Source organism: Scyliorhinus canicula, chromosome 9, assembly GCF_902713615.1.
Source record: "Scyliorhinus canicula chromosome 9, sScyCan1.1, whole genome shotgun sequence".
In the NCBI taxonomy this organism is placed as follows: Eukaryota; Metazoa; Chordata; class Chondrichthyes; order Carcharhiniformes; family Scyliorhinidae; genus Scyliorhinus; species Scyliorhinus canicula.
This window is the reverse complement of record NC_052154.1, coordinates 91,282,414-91,303,974: the sequence shown is the minus strand read 5'-3', so window position 1 is coordinate 91,303,974 and position 21,561 is coordinate 91,282,414. Positions and strand designations below refer to the sequence as shown.

General features: G+C 50.5%; 1 protein-coding gene across 2 annotated transcripts in view; it reads right to left on the bottom strand.

Moving 5' to 3' along the window:
* necab2 (N-terminal EF-hand calcium binding protein 2) overlaps positions 1–21,561 on the bottom strand; it is a 218,017-nt gene that overhangs the window by 67,800 nt on the left and 128,656 nt on the right. For both annotated transcript variants that reach the window (XM_038807149.1, XM_038807148.1), the window contains exon 6: positions 9,119–9,255. In XM_038807149.1, the coding sequence (XP_038663077.1) occupies positions 9,119–9,255 (137 nt within the window). The remainder of the gene's footprint in view (positions 1–9,118; positions 9,256–21,561) is intronic.

The window sequence follows — 21,561 nt, the reverse complement described above, 5'->3', positions numbered from 1 at the left end:
AAACAACAAAAGCTGACCAAAAGTAAATAAAGAGGGAGACAATAAATTATGAGGGTAAACTAGCAAGTAATATAAAAATGAACATTAAGAGCTTTTAAATAAATAAAAAGGAAGAGAGAGGCCAAAGTGAACAATGGCCCCTCAGAGAATGAGACTGGGGAAATAATAATGGGGAGCCAGGAAATAACAGAAGAGTTAAATAAATACTTTGTGTCAATTTTCATAGTAGAAGACACCAATAACATTCTAAAAATACTAAATAATCATGGGACAAAAGTATGGTGGAAGAAATAAATATATTAACTATCACAAAAGTAAAAGCACTAAGGAAACTAATACGATTAAAGGCTGCCAAGTCCTCTGGACCTGATGGGTTGCATCCTGGGATATTAAGGAACTTTAAATTCTGGAAAGGCCCAAAAGATTGAAAAGTTGGAAATAAAGCAACCTTATTCAAAAAGGGAGGGAGACAAAAAACAGATAGGCCAGGTAGATTGACATATGTCATTGGAAAATGTTGTCCATTTTAAATGATGTAATAGCAAAGCCTTTTGAAATGCGTAGTATAATCAATCAGAGTCGACTGGCTTCACGAAGGGAAAATTATGCCTGCCAAATGTATTTGAATTCTTTGAGGTGATAACAAGCAAAATAGATAAAGGGGAAAGCTGTAGATGTAATATATTTGAATTTCCAAAAAAAACCTTTCGATAAAATACCACACAAAAGATTGCTAATAAGATAAGAGCCCAGGGGGCTCATACTTTTGTCCCATGATTATTTCGTATTTTTAGAATGTTATTGGTGTCTTCTACTATGAAAATTGATACAAAGTATTTATTTAACTCTTCTGTTATTTCCTGGCTCCCCATTATTTTCATATCAGAATGAATAGAAGATTGCTAACTTACATAAGCCAGCGAGTTGGGATAAGAGGGGCATTTTTGGGATGGCAACCTGTAAATAGCGGAGTGCCACAGGGATCAGTGTTGAGGCCACAGGTATCCACAATATATATTAATGACTTGGACGAGGAAAGTGAATGCACTATTGCCAAGTTTGCGGATTACACAAAAATGTGTGCGAAGGCATGTGGTAAGAATGACACAAAGAGTTGCCAGAGTGATGTAGCCAGGTTAAATGAGTGGGGAAAAACCTGGCAGATGGAATATAATGGAGGAAATGTGAAGTGATGCACTTTGGTAGAAAGAATATAGGAGCTGAATATTATTTAAATGGAGAAAGACAGTAGAAAACTGCAGCACAAAGGGATCTGGTGGTCCTCGTGCATAAATCATAAAAGCTAGCAAGCAAGATCAGCAGGTAATTGGGAAGGCAAATGGAATGTTAGCCTTTATTTCATAGGGAATAGATATAAAAATCGGGAGGTCCTGCTAAAACTACACAAAGCAATGTATACAACTGTGAACAGTTCTGGTCCCCTTATCAAAGGAAGGATATGCTGGCATTGGAGGCAGTCCAGATCAGGTTCACTAGGTTGATCCCAGGTAAGGAGGGATTTTCTTATGAGGAGAGGTTGAGTAATAGTAATAATAATATTTTTTATTATTGTCACAAGTAGGCTTACATTAACACTGCAATGAAGTTACTGTGAAAGTCCCCTAGTCGCCACACTCCGGCGCCTGTTCGGGTACACAGAGGGAGAGTTCAGAGTGTCCAATTCACCTAACAAGCGCGTCTTTCAGGACTTCTGGGAGAAAACCAGAACACCCGGGGGGAAACCCACATAGACACAGGGAGAACGTGCAGACTCCGCACAAACAGTGACCCAATCGGGAATCGAATCCGGGACCCTGGTACTGTGAAGCAACAGTGCTAACCACTGTGCTACCTTGCCACCCTAAACAATTGGCTGACCACACAAATGAAATTGTGACCATGGCAGGATTTGAACCCAAGCTTCCATGGAGACTGAAGCCTAAATTTAGCGCCACTAGGTCACACTACCACAGTGTAGATTGTTCATGTACTCATTGGAGTTTAGAAAGAGAGGCGTCCTTATTGAGACATCTGGCATTCTCAGAAGGCTTGACAGGGTAGATATTGAGCGGTTGTTTTCACTGTGGGAAAGACTCGGACCAGACGGCATAGCCTCAGAATAAGGGGTCACCCATTTAAGACAGGGATGAGGAGGCATTTCTTCTCTCAGAGTGTGGTGAACCACTGTATGCACCTGTATTAGGGGATGTAAGGTAGGACCTGCACTACAGGTTCGCCGGTAGCCCCTGCCGGCTAGGTCCACCAACAAGGAGCTGTATAAATATGCATATCCTCCTCTGATCTGCCATTTCGCCAGCTGCAGTAGGAGGCCACGCATCTGACTGCAATAAAGCCACAGTTGTACCAATCTGAGTCTTTTGTGCAATTGATCATGCATCACAGAGGATAGTGAATCTGTGGAATTCTTTACTACAGAGAGCTATGGAGGCTGGGTTGTTAATTATGTCAAGGATGAGGTAGACAGATTTTTCATCAGTAAGAGGATCAAAGGTTATGGAGAATAGGGCGGGTGATGTAAACGGCAAATGGGGAATCCAAAGAGTTCATAAGAAAGATGTTTATTCATCTCAGGGGCCTTCTCTCCTTTCTGCGGCAGAAGCTAAGCTGTTATACTAGTGATGGTCAACTCAGTCCAATCGGCACGAGGGAATAATCATCCTCAGCTGGAAGAGTACCATGCGGTTTATAACAACAGGAAAGTGGAGTTGAGGATTATCAGATTAGTCGTAACTTTATTGAATGGCGGATCAGACTTGATGGGCCGAATGGCCACTTCTGCCCCTGCAACTTATTGTCCTATAGAGGACATTAGACCTATCTTGCAGCCAGGATGAATGAATAGTGACTGACAGACATCGGAGCTTCTGTGTCCTTAGTGTTCAGACCTGGTTACTGCCAAGAGGGAGGGAATACAGATTCCCTGTATTCCCTCCTGCTGCTTACTGCTGCTTACTGGGGCTGGTTTAGCTCACAGGGGCTGGTTTAGCTCACTGAGCTAAATCGCTGGCTTTTAAAGCAGACCAAGCAGGCCAGCAGCACGGTTCGATTCCCGTACCAGCCTCCCCGGACAGGCGCTGGAATGTGGCGACTAGGGGCTTTTCACAGTAACTTCATTGAAGCCTACTCGTGACAATAAGCGATTTTCATTTTCATACTACTGCTAACATCCCAAAATGGTGGGCTGTGAAGGAATGATATCATGCTGCGAATTGGTTCGGTCATGCCCATCTTTCCCAACACGAGCTGCAGATCCAAGGTGACAGGTGCCCCTGCTATTTCAAGCAAGAGGCCTCTCCTTACATTTGAGCCTAGGCTGTGAGTCATATGGGTTTACCAATGGTGGGGTGCATCACAATTGACCCATTTGTGGGCAGAAGTGATTTTGAATAGCATCCAGCTAACACCAGCTGTCAATCAGACACTAGGCACAATTCCAGTTTATTCTGGTCTTGACCAACTCACTCCCACACAAGGTGTCGCCGTTGTACATGAGGCCATCTGGGGAACTCAACAGAAACTTCAGCTTTAAAGCAACAAAGCTCCATGGAACGCCAAGCTATTCAGCTTCTTAATTGCTGCTGATTGTTTTTCAAAATCCTTCCCACTCTGGCAGAACAAAGTGTGGTGATATAACCACTGTAGTTATGTGTACTTGCAGTAGGGAGATGTATGCCTGTACCTGTAATACAGGTTCCTCCCGTAAGCCCCTGCCGGCTAGCTCCGCTCACAGGGAGCTTGTGTATAAATATGCGTGTGAGTCGCTCAGACCTTAGTCTACAGTTGCAGATGGAGGAATAGCATCGCAAAGCAATAAAGCCTCTATTGTACTAGTCTCTCGACTTTGAGTATAATTGCTAGCGCTACAATTTATTGCTGTGTGCTTTTCCGTTCACCATGGACATCAGAATCAAGCCTGACCGTCTGCAGCTGGATCCGCAGTCGCCTCACGGCAGAAAAGACTTTGTTCACTGGCTTGCAGTCTTTGAGGCCTACATCTCTTCAGCTCTCCCTCCCCCGACGGAGGCTCAGAAAAAGCAACTCCTGTACTCCAGACTTAGCTCCAGTATCTTTCCATTAATTCGAGATGCGACTGACTACATCACAGCTATGGAACTGCTCAAGGAGAACTATGCACAGTCGGCGAACACCCTGTTTGCAAGGCATCAACTCTCTACTCACATCCAGCAGCCGGGTGAGTCGATTGAGGACTTCTGGAGGGCCCTTATACCTCTGGTACGAGACTGCGACTGCCAGGCCCTCATAGCCACGGAACACTCTGACTTAATCATGTGCGATGCCTTTGTTACAGGCATTGCATCGGACCCCATCCGGCAATTACTGCTGGACGGGACCGCCCCCGACCTCGCGGCCGCAAAGGCTCTGGTGCTTTCCATGACGGCCGCCTCCCGTATTGCGCAATCTTACTCCGCTAGCCGCTCGGCCCACCCGTCCTACCCCTCGTGGACCCCACAAACGCCCCCCCCCCCAGCAGCCGCCCCCGCGCACTATGCCTGCGCTGCCCGCCACACCGCGCTCCCTGGGGGTCCCCACTGTTACTTCTGCAGTCAGCAGAAGCACCCCCGCCAGCACTGCCCGGCCCGCACCGCGACCTGCAAAGCTTGTGGCAAGAAAGGCCACTTTGCAGCGGTGTGTCAGTCCCGGACGGTTGCCGCTATCGTGCCCCCGGTTCCCTCACCTCAGCTGCTCGCTCAATTGTCCCCGCCGTCCGCTTCCCCTAACTCCACGTGAGATCAGTGGGCGCTGCCATCTTTCGCCGCCCCGCCATGTGCGCTCCATGGGCGCCGCAATCTTCATCCACCTCTGCCATGTGCGTTCCATGGGCACCGCCATTTTGTCCCGACCCCACAAGGTGCACTCCATGGGCGCCACCATTTTACTCACAGGTACTCCAGATGCCGCCATTTTGTCCTCCCCTGGGATGGGGACACAGGTCGCTACTGCTCCTCGTTGGACTCATCTGACTCGACCGCCGATCGCTCGCTACTCACCTCCGTTACGCTCGACCAGTCCCGTCCTCGCAACCTGGCACCCTCTTCCACATCGGTGCTGGTCAACGGCCACGTGACCTCCCGCCTCATCGACTCCGGGAACACCGAGAGCTTCGTCCACCCGGACATGGTAAGGCGCTATTCCCTTACGGTCCATCCCGCCAACCGGCAGATCTCTCTCGCCTCCGGGTCCCACTCTGTCCCGATCCGGGATTTCTGCCTGGTTAAACTTACAGTACAGGGCGTGGAATTCGACCGTTTCCGTCTGTACATTCTCCCCAACCTCTGCGCATCACTCTTACTAGGCCTGGATTTCCAGTGCACTCTCCAGAGCCTCACCCTCAAATTCGGCGGACCCCTACCTCCCCTCACCGTTTGTGGCCTCGCAACCCTCAAGGTCGAGCTTCCCTCACTCTTTGCCAACCTGACCGCAGATTGCAAGGCCTTCGCCACCAGGAGCAGACGGTACAGCACCCAGGACAAGGCCTTCATCAGGTCCGAAGTCCAGCGGCTGCTTCGGGAGGGTATCAATGAGGCCAGCAAAAGCCCCTGGAGAGCCCAAGTGATAGTGGTTAAGACCGGGGAGAAGCACAGGATGGTCGTGGACAACAGCCAGACCATCAACCGGTACACGCAGCTCGACGCGTACCCCCTCCCCCGCATTTCTGATTCTGAAGTACCGGGTCTTCTCTACTATTGACCTGAAATCCGCCTACCACCAGCTCCCCATCTGTAAATCGGACCGTCCCTGCACTGCCTTCGAGGCAGACGGTCGTCTGTGCCAATTTCTTAGGGTTCCCTTCGGCATCACGAATGGAGTCTCGGTATTTCAACGAGAAATGGACCAAATGGTTGACCGGTACGGACTGCAGGCCACCTTCCCGTACCTCGAAAATGTCACCATCTGCGGCCATGACCAGCAGGACTATGACACCAACCTTTCTAAATTCCTCCACACCGCATCTCTCCTTAATCTCACGTACAACAAGGAGAAGTGCATGTTCCCCGCAGACCGCTTAGCCATCCTCGGCTACGTAGTCCAAAACGGACTCCTGGGGCCCGACCCCGACCGCATGCGCCCCCTCATGGAGCTTCCACTCCCCCACTGCCCCAAGGCCCTCAAACACTGCCTTGGGTTCTTTTCTTACTACGCCCAGTGGTTCCCACAATACGTGGACAAGGCCCACCCACTTATCCAGTCCACACATTTTCCCCTCTCGGCCGAGGCACAACAGGCCTTCAGCCGCATTCGATCTGACAATAGCCACGGCGGGGATGCACGCAGTAGACGAGACACTGCCTGTCCAAGTAGAAAGCGACGCTTCAGATGTCGCACTTGCCGCCACGCTGAATCAGGCAGGCAGACCCGTGGCATTCTTTTCCCGCACCCTCCACGCCTCCGAAATTCGGCATTCCTCTGTTGAAAAGGAGGCCCAGGCAATCGTTGAAGCGGTGCGGCACTGGAGGCATTACCTGGCCGGCAGGAGATTCACTCTCCTCACTGACCAACGGTCGGTAGCCTTCATGTTCAACAACACGCAGCGGGGCAAGATCAAGAATGACAAAATCTTGCGGTGGAGAATCGAGCTCTCCACCTTTAACTACGAGATCTTGTATCGCCCCGGCAAGCTCAACGAGCCCCCAGACGCCCTCTCCCGAGGTACATGTGCCAGCGCACAAGTGAACCAGCTCTGTGCCTTGCACGAGAGCCTTTGCCTCCGGGGGTCACTCGCTTGAACCATCTAATCAAAACCCATCTAATCAAAGCCCTACTCCGTCAAGGAAGTACGGACAGTCACCAGAGACTGCCAGATCTGTGCCGAGTGCAAGCCACACTTCTACCGGCCAGATCGCGCGCGTCTGGTGAAAGCGCCCCGCCCCTTTGAACGCCTCAGCGTGGACTTCAAAGGGCCCCTTCCCTCCACCGACCACAACACCTACATCCTTAGTGTGGTCGATGAATTTTCTAGGTTCCCCTTCGCCATCCCATGCCCGGATATGACGTCTGCACCGTCATCAAGGCCTTGGATTCCATTTTCGCCCTGTTCGGTTTCCCCGACTACATCCACAGTGACAGGGGATCCTCGTTCATGAGCGATGAGCTGCGTCATTTCCTGCTCAGCAGAGGTATCGCCTCCAGCAGGACGACCAGCTACAACCCCCGGGGAAACGGGCAGGTAGAGAGGGAGAACGGGGCGGTATGGAGGGCCGTCCAGCTGGCCCTACGGTCCAGGAACCTCCCAGCCGCTCGCTGGCAGCAGGTCCTCCCTGACGCGCTCCATTCCACTCGGTCACTACTGTGCACCGCAACAAACAGTACACCCCACGAACGTGTTTTTGCCTTCCCCAGGAAGTCTACATCCGGGGTGTCACTCCCGACGTGGCTCACGACTCCGGGCCCAGTCCTTCTCCGTAGGCATGTCCGGCACCACAAGGCGGAACCCCTGGTGGATAAAGTACGCCTTCTCCATGCCAACCCTCAGTATGCCTACGTGGAATTCCCCGACGGCCGCCAAGACACAGTCTCGCTCCGGGACCTGGCTCCCTCAGGTGCCGATCCCATGGCCATGCCCCTTTTCCCCCCCGCGCCAACCTCCTTTACCCCGGCGCCCCGGAAGATTTCGGCTCGCTCTCGGAGTCATCCCGCCAGCAGCCAGCACCAACACCGGCAACACCTGCACCATCGTTGCCATCACCGCCTGTGCCGACGTCGCCACCACAGCTACGCCGATCACAGCGGAACGTTCGACCACCGATTCGGCTCAACCTGTAACCTGCTAACCGGATGGACTCTTGGTTTTCTTTGTTTGGACGCTCTTGTAAATAGCTCATCCTTTGTATTACAGTTACACGTCACCCCCGCCTGACTCATTTTTTACAGGGGGTGAATGTGGTGATATAACCACTGTAGTGATGTGTACTTGCAGTAGGGAGGTGTATGCCTGTACCTGTAATACAGGTTCCTCCGGTACGCCCCTGCCGGCTAGCTCCGCCCACAGGGAGCTTGTGTATAAAGATGCGTGTGAGTCACTCAGACCTTAGTCTACAGTTGCAGATGGAGGAATAGCATCGCACAGCAATAAAGCCTCTATTGTACTAGTCTCTTGTCTTTGAGTATAATTGTTAGCGCTACACAAAGGAATAGTCGTGAATTCCCATGCCTGGGCCAAGAGAAGGAACAATCTATCTTAACGACCAAATATCCAGGTGAAGCAGCAGTCTGATAAATCAAGAGTGAAATCTGCACTGAACTACCTGGCTGTTGCTGAGCAACAAACATCCACAATTTCCCCCCCCACCGTCCAGAATGTTATGAATAATCAGGAAGATTGCTTGTACAAGATTGTTATTTGCTTTGCCCACTCCTGTTCATATAATCACGAATCGTCATCCAGCAACAATTGACATTAATTAGGGGTCAGGAGAAGTTAAAAAATACCTCAGGGGAAAAAAACTATTTTAAATACCAGAACCTTTGGAACAGGAATAGGCCATTCAACCCCTCAAGCCTGTCTCGTCATTCAGTTGGTTCATGGCTGAAATGTACCCCAATCCTGCCATTGCTCCTTAATTCCAATTGCAATTCTCTTCCCTCACCTAGCCGTGCACTTTTGTTTGTCTCTATAGTTAGTCATTTCCAGAACAGGTCACTTAATCTGTCACCAGGAGCTTATAACTCAAAGGGGCGTAATGCCACACGAAGCGTGGCTGACCAAGAGTGTCTCCCACTCTTACCACCAGCCATTGGAAGGATTTGCAGGTTGACACTCAGCCTGTTTGACCGTGTTATGAACGCACCTTCCTTGGCCATCAAGTCCTGGGGTGGGACTTGAACTCAGAGCTTCTGGCTCAGAAGCAGGGGTGTTACCCAGTGCGCAACATGGGCATGCCCATGCCTAACCGATATCCATCAGCCCCAAGGCCCATAGTGCAGGCACAGCGACTAAGATGTAGGGAGTGGGAGAGAAGTTAAGGTAAAAGAGCAGTAATGTTTTGATATGTAGATTGAGAGCTGCAGAGAGTTGTGCAGTTAGATTATCATTTTAACACAGGTTAATAGATTTATAATTCAGAAGGAATCGACATACCCTGTCTGAGTGGTCTGATCATCTATGGCATCAACTGCACTTTCCACAGAGGTCAGCAGGGACTGAATCTGGCTGGCTGTCTCCTTCAACAGGAATCGAGTTACAAACTGGTCCAGCTTTGTCCCACTCTCATACACCTGAGGAGCAAAAGGGATTAAGGTCAATCAAAACTCGTTAAAGGCACACAGTGAGAAAGAAGATGAATTTTAGGATCTCCTTACGGTTTTCATTTTTGTAATATTTGTTAATTAATTCTCCATCAGATCATTCTTAAACTTCATTCGAAGCCTCACATGTGAAACTTCATCAAATATCTTCCGAAAGTTCATGTAATTCTACCCGGTTAGACTCTATGGCTGCACATCTCCGGAAAGGTTTCTAACTGTGATAGCGAGTGGGTATTGCTGCGAGCTTCCTGAAACTCGGCCCGGCGACGCCTGGAAGCTATTCAATGTTTATTGGTCCACTTAACAAGGCCCCACGGGCTTCACGCCGCAATTGAAGGCTCGCCAGCTGATTCGCCGGGACTGTGCTCACCAGCCCCCCGCTAACAAGATCGAGCAGCACGTAAACAGCACATGCACAGTCAACTCCACTCTGCTCACGGCAATGGCACCAAGAAAACAAGCCCCAAGATTTGGAGATGCAGACCTGGTCAAACTCCTGGATGCAGTGGAGGCCAGGAGGGATGTCCTGTTCCCCCAAAGGTCCTGGAGCGTGAGCCACAGGGCAGCCAATGTTGCCTGGGATTGGCCGTCAGCTCGGGAAATGTGACCAGGAGGATGGCCTTCAGTGCCGAAAGAACGTCAATGACCTGTACCGGCAGCAAGGGTGAGTTGACACCAACGTCAGCCCCCACGCCCCCAAGACCTTTCTGCTCCCATACAAGTATCCAGCGCCCAACCCTACATGCAGCCCCCACCACTCCCTTCAACCCCCTCCCAATCCTTCCTTCACCAGCCCCCCAACCACTATGAACCATGCATGCGGCTATCGATGCACTGTCGGTGTCTCTGAAGGAGAAGCACTGCCATAATCGCCTGGAGAGGGCCAGATTGGCGGAGGGGTGTCAGACATAAGGGCCGGGATTCTCCCCTACCCGGCAGGGCGGGGGGGTCCCGGTGTAGCGGAGTGGCACCAACCACTCCGGCGTCGGGCCTCCCCAAAAGTGCGGATTCTCTGCACCTTTGGGGGCTAGGCTGTAGCCACCTGGGTTAGCCACTGCCCAACACAAAATGGAAGATTGCAAGGAATGCAGGGAAAATGGACATGTTGTAAAGCAAGCAGCTTGCAAAGCGCTTGTATATTTGGACTGCTGCAGAAACCAGTTTTGACTGCTGCAGAAATCAGACAGCACTGTGAAAAGAAACCAGTTAACATACTAATGAGGCGATACCGGGCGATCCCCAGATACAATGGAAACAAGTTAAACACAAATCGATACATTGAATGGAAGGCCAGACCTTTCGGCGCCAGAGAAGCCCAAAACAATAAGTCCCAAGAACCGCCCCAGTGACCGAGGAATTGCCCCATTATTGGGGGATTCAAATATATCGATTGGGAAGAGACCCAATCGATTCCAAGCAGGTAAGGGAGTCCGCCCAAAGGGGCGCGGATCCCCTGGGACCTATAAGACAGGTTCCACACATGGTTCAGTCTTCTGATACAGCCCTCCAGCCCTTCTCTCTCTTTGACCAACACTCCTCCGTGGACCAGCACCTCGACCAGCTCTTGCCAAGAAGATCTTGAACGAGAGAGAGAAGAGGGTACGGACAGCAGCCGCCAACAAGTAAGTGCCTCACAACGATCGCTACCAGACATAGGCACTCCTGACCCCTTTTAACTTATACCAACCTGAAGTCTGCAGACCAGAGCAGAGCAAGAGGCCTTGTTCCCTGACCCGACAGTTCCTTCGAGATAAGTATTAGTTTATTTAGCGGTAGGAGTAAGTTTAATCCTTTAGCGTGTGCATGGGTAGTTATTATAATTGTATTATAATAAACTCAGTTGTTTGGACTTACTAATTGGTGTATGGTTTTATTGCTTTGAACTTCACCTTGACCTAGTGGCGGTGTCTTAACAACACCTGGCGACTCCAGAGCTAAGTAAAGGAACAGAGCCAAATTGAGTGTTAAGCACACGCACCCAGAACGACCAACAAGGCCCACACCAGAGTGGTTGGCGCCACGCCGACTGGCGCCAAAACCGGCACCAATGGCCTTGGGCGCCCACCGGCCGGCATCGGGGCTGGCCGAAAGGCCTTCGCCGGTTCCGGCGAACGCACGGTAGGGGGGTTCTCTTCCGTCTCCGCCATGGTGGAGGCCGTGGCGGCGGCGGAAGAAAAAGAGTGCCCCCACGGCACTGGCCCGCCGGCCGATCGGTGGGCCCCAATTGCGGGCCTGGCCACTGTGGGGGCACCCCCTGGGGTCCGATCGCCCCACGCGCGCCTCCCCCAGGACCCCGGGGGCCCAATCCCGCCGCCACCAGAGGTGGCTGAAACCATGGCAGCAGGATTGGCCTCTCAGCGGCGGGACTTCAGCCCATCGTGGGCCGGAGAATCGCTGCAGGGGGCTCGCCGATCGGCGTGGCGCGATTCCCACCCCCGCCAATTCCCGGGTGGCGGAAAATTCCGGCCACGGCAGGGGCTAGATTTCTGCCGGCCCTGGGCGATTCTCCGACCCCCCGCAGGGTCGGAGAATTTCGCCCAAGAATCCTCATGACCCTCGTGGAACGGGCCCTGGAGATGATGGGTTGCCGAGGAGAGAGCGGTCACCAAAGTGGAGGATGACGCACTCCGCAGAGGTGAGGATTCACCAGGCTCCACCCGGAGGTCCTGTCAAATGTGAGTTGTTATTGCCATATAGACTGACCCATCCCTCCCAGTGACCACATGTCCATTCTCCCACAGGTCGCCCAGCTGACAGCGCCGGTCCATCAGTGTTGGCCACCTCCCTTGCCTCCCATGAGACCACCTCAGAGGAGAGAATAACAGCTGTCATCCCCACCGTCCACCAGCGCAGACACCCACATCGGTGGGCAATGTTAGTGGTCAGGCTTCTCGGGCACAATCTGGTGAGCACCACACAATTGCTGATGTACATCAGGGGGAGGCAGTAACGATCAGGCGAGACAGCAGTCGGAGGTCAGTTGGATCCCAGGACCCAGTTGGGTCTCAGCCAGATGCTGAGCCCATGGAACGTGCTATACCAAAGTTGATGGGGATAATAGAGAGCAGCCGGGCCATTCAGACACAGATGTCAGCAACACCGCAGCAGGCCCATAGCCAATTGGAGGAGTCCCAGAGTCTATGGTACAGGAGAGGTTGCTGGCAATGCGTGGCACCGAGGCCAACACTGCTCGGTTGGTGAACGTTTAGTGTCTTAGTAGGCTGTCTGACTCACTGGAGCATGTGACCCAATATCAGACAGACCTTGATGAGGTTCTGTGGGATCTGTCCCGCTCCCAGATGGGAATGGCCAAGGCGCTGCGGAGCTTGTTCCAATCGCAGGTGGGCATTGCCGAGGTGCTGCAGAGAATGCCCAGTCACTGAGGAGCATCGCCAGAGGAGTCAACACCATGGTGCAGACATTTGGAAGCTGCCAGGGCTGGCAGAGCCTGATGAAGCAGGGGCAGTCAGGGCTCGAACCAGCAGCCCCTCCATCACGAGGTGAACCCCAGGGCAACATGGGGCACTGAGCGGCAGGAGAGGGCGCTGAGTGCCAACACAAACCCATCTCATGGAGTGGGGACGGTGGCCACCAGCTCCCCAGGGTTCCACCCCACTGATGAGGCTGCGTCTCACAGCCAGCACACGGGACAGGGCGGCACGGCTGTGCATGTGGCGCTGACAAGTGGGCCGGGGCCCTCCGGCCACAGAGCCGCTGGAGATACCCGCCAGGGGCATCGAAGGCCACGAGACATGGTAAGCAGCTGGCTGTCTCCACCTCTGATGTGCATCCTGGAGACATACCTAGACATAGAGGTAGTGCAAGGCAAAAGCATGTTGAGGATTACTGAGGGTACGGTGGGAGGGTATGGTAGGTAGGGGTGAGGCGGGGGGGTGAGCGGGTTGGAGGGAGAGTGGGGTGGCACCATCGGGAGAGTGGGACATTGTTGGACACTTCTGACACGTTAGAAATCCTGCACCACAACTAGTATGACACCTCTCACACTTTCTTCCGCAATGCGGGCAAGCCCAGTGCCCTCAGGCTCTTTGTCTGTGTACAGAAATGGCTACTCACCTCGGTTTCCACAGAAGCCCTTCCAACAGGTTCATCTTTTTAAAAAGGAGTATTCATCGGCGCCAGCATGACCAATTGCTGGGGAGGCCGCTGAATGACAGGAGACCGTTGGATATGGGGCGCTCCTGTTAATTGTATGGAAATAGAGCTTAAGTGGTGATAATTGGTTTTTTACCTCACTTCGGCAGGATCCCGATTTTACCTACAGGAGCTGACCAGTTGCATCGCAAATGGTTTGGCGCCTGGCATCCTCTCCTGCTACTCACTGGCCTCGGTTCACTCGAGTGAGAGCGCAACAAGGCCAGAGAATAGCGCCCAGTAATAATTTAGACTCCAGTAGATCAGTGGGGTGCGACCTGCAACTCGGAAATGTTTACTGGCTACTCATTATGGCACATGTGCTTGGCAAAGAATCTGAATATTAAGACATCCCATCTATTTATTGATTAATATCCATGCTCTGAGTTTAGCTTTGTGGATATGTAATTCCAGACTGTATCTTTCTCCTCTTTGAATAACATTTCCCACAGCAGGCACTCTGCTTCTGAAACAGACAAAGCTAAAAACTGACACAGAATCTATTTCATATCGACCCTGACACTTTCTCTGCCCATTATGTATAATAAATCAATATTGGCAACAACACGAGTTGTGATTTCGCCCAACATAACCCGATACAATAGTAATGAATGGAAAGAGGTTTGATCTAATAAAGTATGAGAAGCAGTTTGATCCATGATGTATGGCATTGAATGGGAAGGAGTTACTCTGTTAGGATGTTAGATAATCGGTGTGAACTTGTTTCTTTAAAAATCTCTCTCATGTTCCCTTCCTCAACTGCAGCAAATCACAGAATTGTTACAGTGCAGAAGGAGGCCATTCGCCCATCGTGTCTGCACCGACACCGGCTCTCCAAACGAGCATCATGACATAGTGCCATTCCTCTGCCTTTTCCCTATATCTGTGCACAATATGGGTGGCGCGGTAGCACAGTGGTTAGCACTGTTGCTTCACAGCTCCAGGGTCCCAGGTTCGAGTCCTGCTTGGGTCACTGTATGTGCGGAGTCTGCACGTTCTCCCTGTGTCTGCGTGGGTTTCCTCCGGGTGTTCCGGTTTCCTCCCAAAAGTCCCAAAAGACGTGCATGTTAGGTGAATTGGACATTCTGAATTCTCCCTCTGTGTACCCGAACAGGCGCCAGAATGTGGCAACTAGGGGTTGTTCACAGTAACTTCATTTCAGCGTATTGCAGCAACGTCATCTGGGGTTGCTGCCCCGGTGCTCAGGGAGTGGGGGAACCCAGCCCCGAGAGGGCCAGCCTCGTTTGGGGTGGGCTGCCATTGGTTAGGGAGAGTCGCCCATAGGCTGGGGGGGTGGGTGTCTCAGTGCAGCAAAACTGCAATTCCACCCCTGGATGGTGTACCGCCATTATGAGGGTGACCCCATCCCCTGCCTGTCTGCCCCACCGATCACCCATAACTACGACTGACCATGTAGGCCTCTGATCGTGCGGCTGAAGGCTGTTGCTAGTAGGGTATTGGCAGTCATAGTTAAATGAGCACTTCCCAGATCCCAAGTAGATTCCCTTGAACAGGTGTGCTGTGTAGCATGAGAAAGTTATTGCTCAGCATCCAATCAAACCAAGATGTCTGGACACTGTGCATGAACACTGCAGGAACAACACCACGGATGCAGCGGCCAACATCCGATCACTCAGGGGCTGGGCCCCAGCCCTGGGGATATTTCTGCCACCAGAGGGTGGGCCTGGGTTGGTGGGGTTGCTGGATGACATCCAGGACCGACCTCCATTCAATTCCCGGAGGGGTGCAGGGGCAGGAGATTGGTGCTCAGTCCACATTGTGAAAGAAAGTGCAAGAGGCATCATATCTCTCAATGTTTTTTAATGAAGTACATATGTGCCCCAAACTGTCCCTGGTCCCCGATAGTGCCGCCTCACCTTCCCCAACCCCTTTACCCCCACTAATCACACCCTCCCCCATTCCCCACTACTCCCCCTCCCCGCAGTACCCTCTCAGTGATCCTCCAAGTGCTTAGTCTTCCGTGCTGTACTGCTGTGTCTAGGTGTGTCCACAGGGTCCCCAGAGTGGAGGCAGCCTGCTGCCTAGTGTGTCCCATGGCCTTCGATGCCCCTGGCGGGCGTCCTCAGGGGTCACTGAAGCGGGAGGGCCCTGGCCCACTTGCTGGCTGGCAGCACATGCCCCGCCATGCTACTCTGTTCCGGGTGCGGACTCCGAGACGTGCTGTTGTCCAGGGTGCGGTGAATCAGGGGAGCTGGTGGACGCTGTCTCCATTCTGTAGGATGGCTCTGGATTGGCACCTAGCACCCCTTCTCCTAGTCGATGCCATAGGGCCCTTGGGCTAACCTCGGGTCGGAGGGGAGCTGGATCGAACCCGGGTCCTCAGCGCCACAGGTGGCAGTGAGCATCTATCTATTCCATTCCCATTTTCCAGCATATGGTCCACAGCCTTGTATGCTCTGGCAATTCACGGAATCATCCAGATACTTCTTAAATGCTGTGAAGGTTCTGAAGGGTGGCACAGTGGCGGAATGCTTAGCACTACTGTCCTACGGCACCGAGGACCCTGGTTCAATCCCGGCCTTGGATCACTGTCCATGTGACATTTACACATTCTCGCCATGTCTGCGTGGGTCTCACCCCCAGAACCCAAAGATGTGCAGGGTAGGTGGATTGGCCACGTTAAATTGTGCCTTAATTGGGAAAGAAAAATATAATGTTAAAACATAAGAACTAGGAGCAGAAGTAGGCATTCTGGCCCTTCGAGCCTGCTCCACCATTCATGAGATCATGGCTGATCTTTTGTGGACTCAGCTCCAATTTCCCGCCTGAACACCATAACCCTTTATTCCTTTATTCTTCAAAAAACTATCTATCTTTATCTTAAAAACATTTAATGAAGGAGCCTCAACTGAGTCACTGAGCAGGGAATTCCATAAATTCATAATGCTTTGGGTGAAGAAGTTCCTCCTAAGCCAAGTCCTAAATCTACTTCCCCTTATTTTGAGGCTATGCCCCCTAGTTCTGCTTTCACCCACCAGTGGAAACAACCTCCCCGCATCTATCCTATCTATTCCCATCATAATTTTATATGTTTCTATAAGATCTCCCTGCATCCTTCTAAATTCCAACAAGTACAGTCCCAGTCTACTTAACCTTTCCTCGTAATCCAACCCCCTCAACTTTGGGATTAACCTAGTGAATCTCCTCCGCATACCTTCCAGCGCCAGTACGTCCTTTCTCAGGTAAGGAGACCAAAACTGAACACAATACTCCAGGTGTGGCCTCGCTAACACCTTATACAGTTGCAGCATAACCTCCCTATTCTTAAACTCCATCCCTCTAGCAATGAAGGACAATACTCCATTCACCTTCTTAATCACCCATTGCACCTGTAAACCAATTTTTTGTGACTCACGTACTAGCACACCCAGGTCTCTCTGCACAGCAGCATGTTTTAATATTTTATCATTTAAATAATAATCCTGTTTGCTATTATTCCTACCAAAATGGATAACCTCACATTTGAAAACATTGTATTCCATCTGCCAGACCCTAGCCCATTCACTTAAACTATCCAAATCCCTCTGCAGACTTTCAATATCCTTGGCACTTTTTGTTTTACCACCCATCTTAGTGTCATCTGCAAACTTGGACACATTGCCTTTGGTCCCCAGCTCCAAATCATCTATGTAAATTGTGAACAATTGTGGGCCAACACGGATCCTTGAGGGACACCACGGGCTACTGATTGCCAACCAGAGAAACACCCATTAATCCCCACTCTTTGCTTTCTATTAATTAACCAATCCTCTATCCATGCTACTACTTTACTCTTAATGCCATGCATCTTTATCTTATGCAGCCACCTTTTGTGTGGCACCTTGTCAAAAGCTTTCTGGAAATCCAGATATACCACATCCATTGGCTCCCCGTATGTGGTGGGTTCCAGAAACACATATATAGACAAAGTCAATGATGCATTCAAAGTATTGTCTCGCATCATTGTCCATATATGTGTTTCTGGAACTCATCTCTTAATTCACCTGAGGAAGGAGCTATGCTCTGAAAGCTAGTGATTCGAAAGAAACTTGTTGGGACTTTAACCTGGTGTTGTAAGACTTCTTACTTGATTAATCAATTCTGGGTTCTTGCATATCTCTGGTTTTCATCACTCTGCCATTGATGGTCATACCGTGGGTCATGTCTGGGTAAGCACTCAAATTCCCACCCAAAACCTCTGTTCCTCACACCGCTCTCCCCCGCTTTAAGATTCACCATAAACCCTCCCTCTTTGACCAGGTTTTGGTTACCTGTTTGACTATCTTCCAATGTGGCTCAGTGTCAACTTCTGTTTGTAATCCTTCCTGAGATTTTACAATGGTGTGGGTTGCATAGAAATACAGTGTTATAACCTCAATGTATCTCCTGTGATCAAGACCATACGGTTTCCCATGACCTCCCCGCATTATGAACTTCCCCTTTAAGGGGCCAGGGCTTCCCCTTCACAAGGAGAAACCCAACCTGTATAAAACCCCGGCCTAGGTGCAGGTTTGGGAAGGAGACCATTAGGGGAGTGGAGGAGTTTTGGGTTTGTATTGCAATAACCTTGTTCGTTAATTTCTACGTTTCGTCTCTGCATCCTTCTTACTGCAGATTCAACACACAGAATAGTTATAACTGAATAGCAGTAGAGAATATATGGGCCTCCATAACGGGACGAAATGGGAAGAGGTTTGTTCCATTGGAATTTTGTACAATAACATAAATGAAAACTATTATGTCCTCATGTTGGATTACGAGGTATAGAACTGGGTTCATTGTAATGGGGGCTGAGTTGATCTTTTGCGATTTTGTCACCTAGTCTGTCTTCACACTTATGCTAAAGGGGACCTCAGTGTGAGACAGACTAACAGGGTTGATCATTCTGCATTCTCAATGGATTTGGCTCAGCTTGGCGATGTTTACTGTTTCAAATTGTGTAAAGCCTTTACCTCGACAGCTGAGTAAACTAAACCCAGCTTGATAGCTTAATTCCTAATTATTACATTGTTAATTATCACATCAGAGGTAAGCACACAGGGAGATTTTCTTTACTTAACACTTGCAGCAAGATGGAATTACACTGGGGATTTGGGGAATTAATCAGGGGAAATCATTTGGATTTCAATGTGAGGGAGTGAGGGGACAATACAACAGGAAACTGGTTCATGGCTGAGATCAGGAAGGTAGGGAATGAGAAAAAAAGAAAGCAGGAAGGAAGGTAAGGTGGGATGGAAGAAGGGGGAGGAGGGAGAGGGAAAGGAGAAAGGAAATGAGGGAGGAAGAGAGAGAGGAAGGAAGAGAGGGAGGGTGGGATGGATGAAGGGAGTGAGGAAGGAAGGGAAGGAAGGAGGGAGTGAGGGAAAGTTAGAAGGAGGAAAGGAGGATAAATGCTGACTTGCAATTGGACAGTATCTTTCACAAACTCAGGACATCCCAAAGCGATTCACAGCTAATCAAGTACTTGCAAAATGTATTCCCTGCTTTAGTGCAGGAAATACCGCAGTCAATTTGATACTCTTTGGGTGGGATTCTCCGTTTCTGAGATTAAATGTTAACGCCGGGACAGTATTAGTGGACTTTCACGACAACAAAACTGCCACCGAACTGTAGAGGGGCCAGCACCGGCACCACGTAGAACACAATCGATTCCAATGAAAATGGTGCGGAATTCGCCGGATCTGTGATTGACACTCGGGAGGCTGACAAATTGCAGCCGCACATACACATTACAATCCCCACACACACTCATCCCAGCCAACAAGATGGCACTGGTTGTGCTGGAGCGCGCCCATACAGCTGATGGGTCGGCTGGGTCCAGAGAGCAACTCGTCGGTGGCCTGGGGGGAAATCCATACGACCCATGGCCCTAAGTTCACAGTGGGCAGTCAGCGGCGTGCATAGCTGCATGGCTGCCTTGCCAGTTGCGGCAATGTTGTTCTGTGCCCGTCCACCCCAATCCCACAGCCCACCTCCTGGCCATCCCCCCGCTATTCCACCCGGCCCTGGCAGAAGCCCCCTGGCCAGCGGCACAACTGTCAGCAAACTATGGCGATGTTGGACACTCTCCGTACCTCCTCTCTCTCCCTCAGCAGCCACGGCACCGGTCTCACGATTTTTAAATGTACAAGCGAACCTCGCCGTTGGGAACTCGGCCCATCAGAGTCAGAGCATCAGGGAGGCCCCGGAGAATATCGGGTCGGGCCTACTAATGACATGCAAGTAGAATGTGCGTTCCGGACCGCATTGACTTCGCTGTCGAGGTAACGGAGAATTACGATTTGGCGTCAAATCGGCAGCAGCTATTCTCTGCTCAATCGCGTTTCTTGATTTCAGCATTAGCCAACAGAGAATTGCCACCCTTTATTTTTTAGTGAGGGTGATCTTTATGAGGACCACAAAGATCACGGGGATCATTGATTGATCTCCCAATTGAGGCTGGCCCAATAAGAATCATTCAGTGGGAGTTTAAAACCCGCAGCCCAGACCTAGACCGGCATTCCTGATATCCCTGGGCTAGATTGCAAGTACTGCACACCACGACAGTGATTCTTTTCGCTGTTTAAATAACCAAGAGTTTTGTATGAAGCTTGACTTGGCGTAGTTATTACATTGGCGACGAGGTGAAACAAACACTCGCAGTAAGCAATAATGTAAATACCTCTTTTCAGTAAAGTCAGGCCTTACGATATTAATCGAGAAGACTGACCCAATATGCAGAGTGCAAGCACTGTTTCTTCCCGGCAAACAACATAGTGGGGAATGAGAGGCATAAGATAATTCTACTGACAGATTGTAGGGCCCTGACATTTGATAAAAAGCCTGACTTTCCCAGATTCCCCTCACTCAAATGTTTTTGATGACTCATAGACCTCGTGTGAAACCACTATGACCCGAAGCCTTCAATCATCCTCCTGAGGTACTGCTTCAATACAGCAGGGAGGACCCCGGGGGGAATTCATCACTGAATTCCTCAGCAGGCTCTGGAAACTGGTGAAATACTGTGAATTCAGCCCATCGCTGACCAAGGTTCTGCCTGGTAGATTGTTGTGCGGCATAAACAATGTCACGGCTCAAAAGAAGTGGCAGAACCAATTCTAGACCTGAAAAAAGGCTACTGAGATAGCCCTATCCCTGGACAACGTAGAGAAAGGGGCTCAGAAACTACAAGGGACACCAAACAGAAGTGTCCTCTTGTTTGGGGGAGGGGCCTTGTATAAGAAAGTCCATTCTTTAGGTGAAGACGCCTATGTGAATTGCCCATGGCTTGACTGGAACTCCACAGGGCTCCCCAGCAGTAAAGGAAACCTCATGACAGCCTGAAATATATCAGGGAACCCACTTCGGAGGAATGTGCCAGCTAAGAGACTACTGTAAACACTGCAGAAGGGCACAACCAAGGCAAGGCTGCTGGAATCGGTATCACCCAGGTCAAGACTGCTGTTGAATGGGAGAGCCGGTTCAAAGGGTCAATGGCCTACATCTGCTCCTATTGCTCGCCAATCTACCTTTTGGAAATCATCTATCCACAACAATATAGATAGAGTTAGCTCTGCACAGTCCTCATGGAGACAAAGTCCCATCTTCAAACTGATAGCAGCCGCAATCACGTTGTGTGACATGGCAACTGTGCAAAATGGGATAAACTCAGAACAAATCATACAAAACGGAGTCCAAAAAACATTGTGCATCAGCAACAGCAGAATTATATGCAACCGCAAATCTGTAACTTCCTGGCCTGGCACATGCCAAACTCTTTATCAACATTGAGCTGGGGAATCAAACATAATTCAGTGAGGTGTGCAGAAGAGCATTCCAGGAGCAGCACCAGGCATACTGAATAAAAACCAGGTGCCTAGCTGGGGAAATTGCAACTACTTGTTTGCTAAGCGACAGTAGCTGCATACAATCAACAGAGCCAAGTCATTCCATAACCGTGGGATCTGCAGTCCTGCCACATCCAGTCGTGAATGATGACGTTCTATTAAAACAACCAATTGGAGGAGGAGATTCAACAAATATTCTCATCTGGAATGATGGGTTAGCACAGCGTAGCAGTGTGAAACATATGTCTGAAGCATTTGCAACCATCTTCAGTGGAAGTGTTGAGTCAATGATCCATCT